We start from the raw sequence: 10,804 nt of genomic DNA, 5'->3' as shown, positions 1-10,804 counted from the left end.
ACACTGAATGTTCAGACCTTATCAAAACCGAAACTAGCACCCGGATATGTTTAACAATCTCGGTAAACACCGGGTATACGATATATGTTTTTAAAATCTGCTTAGTTTGGTGGAAGACATTAAAAAATGGACGAATAAATTGACTCCTTTGATAGGTACAATAATCAATTTTCTTAAATATAGGCCTGATATGACACTGAATGTTTGTTCGAGCTTTGCATCAAACATGCCATAACATCAAAGCCAGTTGATGTTAGCCACTGCAAGGAGAGTTATGTTTTTGGACGCTTCATGAATGCGGTTTGTGAAGCCACTTACCTCAGTTTTACAGGGATACTGTTTAAAATATTGGAAGCGAATAGCAGTGTCTAGTTTTTATCACCAATTGACATTCTATTTTTAATAGTCAACCTTACACATTGGGATCAAGGGGAAGAACGAACATAACCTGATGGCTTGTAGAAAAAAAGGGTATAGGACATTAAGAATTTGATACAATAAGGAGGAATAACTTTCGAATTGACTTAAGGAGCTGATGTGGTCCAGCGGTATAGGACAATGGACTGTCAATCGTGAGCTCCCTGGTTCAAGTCCCCTGACTGCAGCGGTTATGCCCGAACAAGGCACTTTATGCCCACAGTGGAGGACCTACACCGGGGGTGCTATAGGCGGTTAACCCCACCCCCACCCCCCACCCCGGCTCCTTTTTTTTATGGGTTTAAACCCCCTGGGATAGCAGAGAAGTGGCAAAAAAATGTGAAGACTTTTTCTTTTCTTTTCATTTTTGTTTGTCACGATCCATCGTAATTAGGTCTCCCCCACCCCCCTTAGCAAAAGGCTAGATCCGCCCCTGGCTCATTGCCTTTGGAGGGGGACCATCGGTAAAGTGGTGGCCTGATATCAAGCATCTGTTGCTTCTCAAACGGCCACGTACAACAAATTCAAAATTCAAGTTAAAACAAATTAAGAAATAAATTCAGTCAAGCAATTAAATATTTTGTTACAAGTTGAGCCCTGTTAACAAAGCAAAAGAAGAAAAACGGTCGAATAAAAACAATATGCTGGGAATGTACTCTCTGTTCACTTGAATTTACATAGTAGAGGAGTTCAAATAATCCACATGGGACATAAATATGGCTCGGAAAGAATGACATAAAATATAATAAATCCCTTTGTCTCCTTTTCGTGAGAAGAGAAAGAAACTTCATGGCCGCCTTAGGCTATTTATGGATTCAGTGAATGCTTAAGAATCGGCGGTGGACATCAGTGAAGTTTTATATACTTAGTAGGCAATTGAACTGGTCATTCAAAGGATATTAATTTTTATGACAGTTTTGATATGATCCACGTGTCATCATCGCGGATGGATTCCAATAAGGGTACAGCAATGTAATGTTACAACACAAAATGAAGATGTGTGGAATTCTCAATCGTGGAATTCTCAATAAAACCATGAAAACACGCAAACTTCATCAAGGTCTCCTTTATCATTCATTCATTCATTCATTCATTCATTCATTCATTCATTCATTCATTCATTCATGTTTTATTTTCATTTCCCAAACAATATTCATAGGTAATACATACGGCAAAATGATAGTATATTCTTGTAACATAATGTCACATGATCAGTACAAATACATCTTGTTTCATTAAGGACTTGATGGAAATGAAAATTGGGGGGGGGGGGGCTGCTAAAAAGCGAACTTGTATATCTAGGGTGGCCTCATCAGTGTTGCCACTGCTCTACCAGAGGGCCCTGCCATTACAACTACCCTAGCATTGCCAGGTACCCATTTATACACCTGGATCGAGAGGGACACTCACTGGATGAAAACATCTCGTCCAAGGACGTAAGCAATGGGCGGGAATCGAACCCGAGTCCTCCAATTGGGAGTCCGGACTCTTATCCACTGCACCACAGCTCCCCCCCCCCCCCTCCTTACTGAACTTTGCAGTTCAATGATTTTATTATGATGGAAATTCTACCATTATTTTTATCTGATTTTAACGCATAGGCCTTGATATATCTAATAAAGCCAACTTGAGCACTGTGACAGTTGCACTTTTGCAATTGAATGGTCGATGATCGGGAGAGCTTGGCTGCGTCACGATCGCGTACCATGTGCCCGGTTTTCTCGACTGGAGATTTGAAGAGATTCTTGTGCCTTCTCTCAAAGCCCATTCGGCTTAGTCTCTGGACCCTATTAGAATCCGCTTGGCGCGGCCCATGCCGTGCCTGATTAGTTGCAGTATATAAACAATTACATGTTGCCCGCCTTCTGATGCAATGTTAAGTATTACCTGCAGACATTAATTTTGTTTCCACGTTCACAATTCTTCCAGTCTTGTTACAGGATAAAGTTGGTGGAACTCAAAAGTAACTTTGGGATTTATGGGGGTTACGAGTCTCCATGTTCGGAGGATAGACATACGATAGTAGGGTGCTGAAGGTAGACATGCCTCAATAATGGCGATCTTCAAGTTTGACATCTTTAAGCCTCCGCCGCCTCTAGCATACGATGTAAGTGGACACGATTGAGTGCGGATGCCACGTGTCGTGGTAACCCATTTCTAAGTGCAGGGGAGGTAAGGAGCTTTCCAGTCTGAAGACACAGGGGAGACTATGGTGATACCTTCCGCAGTAAAGGTTATCTTACGTCCTCGTGAGCTGGACGAAGAGATCAATTTACCTGCATCGCGAGAAGGTTTAAAAAGGGCGTGGTGCTCAGTTTGTCTTATCTCTATTGCCAGCTAGAGATCTCTTGGTAATCATGAGCCTCCAGAGGAAGGAGGAACTTAAACAAACCAAGAAGACGTTATAAAGAAGGAGCATGCATGCTCGCAGGATTGCATGTTCATCTGTGCAGATGATTGTTGGTCTTCTTAGTCCTTTGAAAGAGGAGGTAAAGGGGGCATACGTCTTTGTTAGTAGACCACTCTCCCGAATGCAAGTGGTTGGGTGGTCTCCATAAAGCTCTGGAGGTGCAGAACTATGCTTGAAGACACACTTCTTGGTGTGGTTCCTCTCCCATCAGTGCAGGTGATCACGCAATCCATCAGAATTTCCTTTATTGCGCTACTGCGTTATTGGGGCTACTACTGCCGTCAGACAGTCGGTCAAGTGGTCCTAGTGAGGTATGAGGGGTGGAGAGCTTACGTAGCCAGAAGACATCGGATATGATAGGGCATTTAGGGGACCACTTCCATCATTGCAATTGATCACGTTATCCTCCTGAAATTGTAGAGAAGGGGATGTTACATAGCCAGAAGACATGATTACGGGTGGTATGGTGTTCAGGGTATCACTTTCCGTTGTGCATGCGATCAAGCGCTCTTCATGAGCTTCCGGAATGGCGGGGTTTACACAGCAAGAAGATATACCTGGAGGTGAGGTGCTCGAGGTGTCACTTTCATCACAAGTGGTCACATAGTTTTCCTGATCCTCCGAAGGGGGAAAGCTGGCTGTGGTAGAAGCTACGACGCGGGTTGTGTCCAGTGTACCACTGCCGTAACTGCATGTGCTGATGTGGTCTGCACACGCTTGGAGAGGTGGGTAGGTTTCGCAGCTTGAAGAAACTAACAAAGGCGTGGCACTATGGATAAATCTTCCCTCAGTGGAGGGGATCGCATTGTTCTCTTCAAACTCCAAATGCTTGGAGCTGCCACAGCTAGAAGATAAAGCAGATGGTGTGTTCCTCGTAGAATCATTTTCACTGGTAAAAAGGAAGACATGGTCCTTCTGAACTTCCGGAGAAGAGGATCTTACATAATCAGAAGACAAAGCAGATGGTGTGGTAGTCACAGAACCATTTTCACTGGTAAAGGTGAAGACATTGTCCTCCAGAACTTCCGGAGGAGAGGAGCTTACGTAGCCAGAAGATAAAACAATGGGTGTGGTGCTCAGGGAACAGCTTTCATTGAAGCAAGTAACCATACCGCCCTTCCGAACTTCTGGAAGAGGGGGGCTTACGTGCCATGAGGACACAGGGGAGGGTGTGATGCTTAAAGAACCACATTCATCGGTGCAATCAACGTTGTGGTCCTCCCGTACTTCCGTAGGACATGAGCTTACATAGCCAGAAGACAGAAAGGAGGGCGTTATGCTGAGAGAACCACTTTCATCGGTGCCAATGATCACGTGGTTCTCGCAAGAATCCAGGGGTGGGTCACACCTAGAAGAATTAAAGAAGGGTTGAGAACCAAGTTTGACACTCTCCTCACCACAACTTTTCGAAGGCCCCGTGTGAACCACCAAAGAGAGCACAGCTGTTTCAGGGTTAATGTCATTGGAGTGTTTTGCATCTGCTTCAGAGGAAACGCACCAGTCTTGAGCTGTCCCTTTGGTATCTTTTGTGGACTCTTCTGAGATGGACGTCGTATCGGCTGTGCCGGGAGGAATAAACTTCACGTCTCCTACAGTTACTGCGGTCGATTGTGACTCTTCTGCCCGGTTTAGGAGTACTGCTGGTACCTCGCTATCGTTTTCGGAGTCATTGGGAGGTCTGCGATTGGGTAAGTCAGTGAATTTCTCCCTTTCCGTTGGCGGCTTTGGTCGCTGCAGACCCATGGCTTTAGCTGATTTCTGTAAATCAGTACACAAACAAATACATTTGTCGCACATAGATACACCATCTATCGTGACAATAGTTAATATTTTAGGACGCCTTTTCCACTGGATGCAAAGAGATGTCATCCAGGGTCGTCATAGGAGTCAAACTGCATTGTATAAGCAAATTACCAGGCAAAGAGAGTAAGGTCCAGTGCATAAGAATTTAAGAATAATTAGGTCTTGAAATTTTGTTTGAAGTGATCTAGTGTTGGGGATGATTTCAGAAGAGGAGGAAGCCTATTCCACAGCCTAGGCGCAGTAGAGGAGAAAGCTGTATCTATAGGCCCTACTACTTGCAAATGCAAAATCTAAATCTCGTTTCTTCCATGCTTATACATAGGTGTATATTCTTGTTATCAACAGCAATGGGGGGGGGGGCTTGGAGCCAAAAGATATTGAGGAAGGCAAGCATTGTAAGAGAGCAGAGAACCACTTCGCCCTCCATTGACTGGTCGAGTTATCCTTCACACTCTTTAGACGGTATCTTGATGTATACTTACCCTCTACTGCAGCGAAACACTCGTTGTACGGAAATGGAATTGGGTAATTGTAAAACAGAATGAATTGATAACTGCAATATGCTTCCAAAACTAAACATTTCGAATCTTTAATCATCAATGATGAGTATACCCTTTCAATTTTTTCTTTCTTACCAGAATCTTGTTCTCACGAAGGTCGGAGGAATCTTTGCTCCGTGTTAACCTAATGCGAATGCACACGGTTACGCAGACAACCGCCAGAGTGATGATGACGACAGGAATTAGTGCTCCTAGAATTACTATCCCGCTCTTGGAGGGGCTGCTCAGGTCAGGATCTGAGATTGAAAGTAAAGCGAGAGGCATGCCTAGAACTGAATGATGAGTTCACTAATGGGGCCATCTTTCTAGTCAAGCTCTGCTTTATGAAGATGGTCCCTTGCAATTCCGATTTCATTCATAATCATAAGTTATGTTTTCTCTCTTAAAACTTAACTCGAAGTGTTCCCTCTCGTACACTGTACCTTATTATTATATTGCTTTATAATTATCCTCGTTGTATGTTTTTTCTTTAAACGATTGTACTCCAGTATGTGTATTGATGCATTGAAACAATTCATACAATTTATGACATTTTGTTAAAATATTTTTTATATTGTATTGAGAACGGAATGCCGAAATAAATTGAACTGAACTAAATAGAATTATATACAAAATTTACATCAAGTGGATACTCGCTGTAATTTGTTGTGTTTAACTCTATTTAGTACTTTTCTGTTGCCTCTATTGTTTTTATAAAAGCCATGTATTGAAATTACATGAGAAGTATTATCACCATGCAAGTCTGCGAATAACGCATGTGCCTTTCGTAATAAACCAGTTGTGGAATCGTGTATGCCATAGGCGTCACATATTGGCCGCTTACTTTTTGTTGTGCTTATGTTCACACACAGCCAATAGCCACTTTAGCATAATGCCTAATTCTTATGACTGTACTGGGTTATAGTTTGTAAGTATAGGGCCTATAATCTCCAAACAGTCTTCCTGTGAATGGTGATTCCATTGTTCTATAATAAAATGTCATTGTAATATAATCTTTCCAAGATTCGTTGTGACAAATCCTAAGTGACAAATCCAAAGAAAGAGTGTGAACTCGAAAACTATCCATATACCGAAATCAAAGATGTGTGTGTGTGTGTGTGTGTGTGTGTGTGTGTGCGTGTGTGTCGTTGCAGGCGAATCTAAAAGTATTCAAACATTAGGCCCAACACGCCTTTATAAAAAGAAACATCGGACAGAAACACATAACAATTTTCATTGAAATTTGTTGAGAGTCCTCAACATGAAACCGTCACAGAATGTAATTTACAACATGCCGACATTTCCCCACTAAAGTCATGTGTCGTATACCCACCATCAATATTCATTTCCAAGGGAGTCCCTTTAGCAGGTGGACCGGTTCCATTGTAAATCAACGCCGTGATCGTCACGCTCACTCCTTCAGTTTGATCAAGCGGTTCCAGGTCTAAGGTGTAGGAAGATGTGTTGACGGTGTCGAAATGGGTGCCGCTTACCGTCACCATGGTAACGGTGTAGTTCAGGATGCAGTCACCGGAATCTGTGGGCCAGGGAGGGAGCCAGTCTATCAGCCACACATCGGGTCGAATCTCCCGCTTTGTTGCGTTATGGAGGAGAGACTCTTCGGTCTCTAAGACAAGAATTCAGAAGGAATACAGAGATGGAAGAAGTAGTAAAAACCGGTGTATAGTCAAATAAAATTTATGACGGGATATTGAAAATCTCTCTTTATTTCAGTCAATGACTCGAGACATCATTTGACTTGTGTTCCAGCAAGATTTAAGGCGTCGGGTCAAGTATTTTCCCTATTGGAATCCCTAATAGAATATCTTCTCTTTTTCCGATAAAATGATAATTCTAGTAATACATAAATAACCATTACCATGTTGCCGTTACCGTATTATCTAAACGTATAAATAGTCATTGACAAATCAAACGGAGGGTTTAGGTTGCAGGTAACGGATATTTCTGAGAGTGAAAACCCACCCTGAAAATTTGTTTGTGTGAACAGAAGCACAGAAATTACAGGAACAGACCCATGAACTCCTAGCAAATCCTGACGAAAACTGAGAAGGTTGTGAATTTTTTTTCATATTAGAGATTCTGTGTTTTCGGATACGTGAGCTCTCCCTTCCCAATTGTTCTATACTATGAATTAACAAATTTTAATCTTCCAATCAGGTAAGTTTCCAATTGTACACTGACCCTTTATACAATCATCAATAGCTGAAAAAGAGAGATTTTATTAAATTTTATCCACAGGTCATCTATCAGGCCTATCTCCATGCCTATACGACTCTGGATATTGTTATCATTTGTCTGTATTTAGTTTCATTATTCTTACTGTCACTTGACTGTTGTAGACATAGACGTCACTGTTAATTACTGCTACGACTGACATCATCTCTTAATGCCATCATTCTCTTCGCCAATCCTGTGAACGAGACATGAAGAAGTGAGCTAAGCACGTACTTCTTTCTTTTTAAATCTTCAAGATAGCCACTTCAGTATTGTCACCGCTCTACCAGGGGGAGGACCCAGTTATCAACATTACCCTAGCATTGCCAGTTACCTATTTAAACACCCGTGTCGAGAGGAACGTAGTGTTTTAAAACAGTTTTTTCAAGGCACTTTTATTTTATCATCCATGTCTTCTTAAAAAATGACAGGGTAGGTGTATTCAGTTTAATAACCTGCTTTATGCACACACCCTGTAGGTACATAATACAAAGTAAAATACAATATGACATAATACGTAAATAAAAATTCATTGTATTAGTGAAAATGACAAATGAACATCACAGGAATGAACTACAAAAAAGAAAGATTAACCAAAAGTAATACAACTTCACCCCACCCCCAACATATCTCACTCCTTTACCCCCATCTGAAGTCCCGTCCCTCCCCATCCCTAGTCCCACTCCCTCACCCCACCCTTAAAAAAGGGATATGTATGCCCTGTATGGGTTAGTGATATTGCAAGGTGAGGAATGAATCTAACATGATTTATTACAGACTGTGTATTACTCTTCTACCTTTATTTTTAAAAGTTGGAGTGAGGAATTAGTTTGCAGTGAAGTTGGAAGTTTATTAAATAATAAACTCCCGATGAAGCTGAACGAACGTTTCTGATATTCAGTACGGGGATATTGTACATTAGAAGGCTATCCGATGAGTATCAAGTACAATTAATGAAATGAACTAGTTTTAAACATTCATTGAATGAATGTTGGAACCAAATTATTTAATGGCTTTTAAGTGAGTATACGATATAAGTATAAGTGATTAGCACTGTATCTTATATGCTGTGCCCCCATTGTAGACAAGCTCTGAGAGGAATAAGGTGGTAAGTGTTCACCTGGCAAAAGTCGATCGAGCTGAAGTAAGCGACTCCGCTTGCCACCCTTGGAGTTGTTGGCATAGACGACGATCTCGTAGGAATTCCAACGGGACAGATCGGCGAGGACCACCTCAGTAGCTGGCGGCACGGGAGACGGGATCGGCTCGACCACAGAAGTCCAGTCCTGACTGCCTTTTTCCTCCGACACAGGCCGGTAGCGGATCTCATAGGCGGTAAGTATACCGTTGCGGTGCTTTTGTTCCGGCGGCTAAAATGAGACACGAATTAGGGTTCCCCTTTAAGCTTAGGAAAAGTGGCACCAGTAGCAGGACTGTGGCATTACGCAAGAATTCTCTTAAAGGGATGGTACAGTTTTGGTTAAGACGAGGATTCAGCTTTTAACTTTTTGCGAGATTACTAGAAAACACTTTTATGAAAAAGACTGTCAAATTTCCAAGGCGGGTTCTTCAGCTCAAAGTCTGTCCAAGGGTCCGCAAAGCCAGACTACGATTTCTTTTCACTCAAAAGAAAAAATCATATATTTTTTGTACATACACCCAATGAAATATAGTCCCTTCAAATTCCATGAGAAAAGATTTCATCTCCCAACCAAAATTCAGTTTGTAGAGGAATTTGTAGATTATTAGAAAACACTTTTATGAAAAAGACCGTCAAATTTCCAAGGCGGGTTCTTCAGCTCAAAGTCTGCCCAAGAGTCCGCAAAGCCAGACTACAATTTCTTTTCACTCATAAAAAACCCACCTATTTTCTGTACATGCACCCAATGAAATATAGTCCCTTCAAATGCCATGAGAAAAGCTTTCATCTCCCAACCAAAATTCAGTTTGTAGAGGAATCCATACTCAATATCTGTAGCTATTAAGTTTTTAACCAAACTGCATTTCTGATTTTTAATTAATTTTTTCTTCATTTATTTTGGTATCTTTTGTACGATTTTGTGAAGGGGTCAGGGACATTCCATTTTATTTACAGGTGTGAGCCCTATAGAACCCTATCCAACTGTTGTCTTGCGGGCAGTGGCGTATCTAGGGGGGGGGGGCAAGGGGGGCACGTGCCCCGGGCGCCACTCCTTGGGGGCGCAAAAAAAAAAAAAGAAGAAGAAAAAGAAGAAGAAAAAAAAAAGAAAAAAAGGAAGAAAAAAGGGGGAAAAAAGAAAAAAAGAAGAAGAAGAAGAAGAAGAAACCACTCACCGGAAGGGGGGGGGGGCAGAAAACCAAATCAAAAAAAGATAAAAACAAAACATAATGATGACTCGGACAAAATGACAATGTTTATTGTGTTCACACAAGAATTCCATGTTATGTAAGCTGAAATACAACAATTTTCGGCTCGCTCGCTGCGCTCGCTCTCTAAATTTTACATAGAAGAAGGTGAGAACAAAATGTGATGATGGCGCGGACAAAATGACAATGTCTATTGTGTTCACACATGTCATTTTATGTTTAGCAGGCAAAATGTTTCACGGAGCAGCGGCTGCAATTTCTTTCGTTCTGAAGCGATCGCCAATTGGATCAAAGGCGCCAACGGTTTCGAAAATACGGGGGGGGGGGGGGAGGCGCCAAAAAAATCAAACAAGATAAGAACAAAACGTAATGATGACGTGGAAATATACAAATTTCGGCTCAATCGCTCGTACTAATTTAGAGTATTTCTTCAAGTCCTCAGTTTGTTGGCAAAAATCGTTATCTATAAGGCCGTCACTATATCTTGATTAGAATTGTAAGATTTGATAAGCAAAAAATGACAAGAGTTCCATGTTTTGTAAGCTGAAATACAAAAATTTTCGGCTCGCTCGCTACGCTCGCTCGCCAAAATTTATCAAAACAAAAAGGAGATAAAAACAAAACGTGATGATGACGCGGAAATATACAAATTTCGGCTCACTCGCTCGTACTAATTTAGAGTATTTTTTCAAGTCTTCAGTTTGTTGGTAAAAAACGTTATCTATAAGGCCGTCACTATATCTTGATTAGAATTGTAAGACTTGATAAGCAAAAACTGACAAGAGTTCCATGTTTTGTAAGCTGAAATACAAAAGTTTTCGGCTCGCTCGCTGCGCTCGCTCGCCAAAATTTATCAAAACAAAAAGGAGATAAGAACAAAACGTGATGATGACGCGGAAATGTACAAATTTCGGCTCACTCGCGCGTACATGGGGGCATTTCATGAAGCAATTTGTCAGATATCTCGTCTGACAAACTGTTAAAAGCTACTGAAATCCTTGCTTCTGATTGGCTGAAAGCAAATTTTGTCCGACAAGTTGTCGGACAAAATGCT

The 10,804-nt window shown here is 41.5% G+C and overlaps 1 protein-coding gene across 1 annotated transcript in view; it reads right to left on the bottom strand.

Annotated features, from left to right (window-relative positions):
* Nucleotides 1-2,006: 2,006 nt before the first annotated feature.
* The window catches only part of LOC139722377 (uncharacterized), a 13,458-nt gene continuing 4,660 nt past the window's right edge, over nt 2,007-10,804 (bottom strand). The window contains exons 5-8 of the mRNA XM_071633684.1: nt 8,525-8,774; nt 6,503-6,796; nt 5,266-5,426; nt 2,007-4,585 (exon numbers count right to left, since the gene is read on the bottom strand). Of these exons, the coding sequence (XP_071489785.1) occupies nt 3,131-4,585; nt 5,266-5,426; nt 6,503-6,796; nt 8,525-8,774 (2,160 nt within the window). The 3' untranslated portion in view covers nt 2,007-3,130. The remainder of the gene's footprint in view (nt 4,586-5,265; nt 5,427-6,502; nt 6,797-8,524; nt 8,775-10,804) is intronic.

The sequence above is a fragment of the Diadema antillarum genome, unplaced genomic scaffold, assembly GCF_040938485.1.
Source record: "Diadema antillarum isolate AM-2024a unplaced genomic scaffold, OU_Dant_1.0 scf00000164, whole genome shotgun sequence".
NCBI classification, from domain to species: domain Eukaryota; kingdom Metazoa; phylum Echinodermata; class Echinoidea; order Diadematoida; family Diadematidae; genus Diadema; species Diadema antillarum.
The sequence above is the reverse complement of the archived record's forward strand: the minus strand, read 5'-3'. Positions and strand labels throughout refer to the sequence as shown.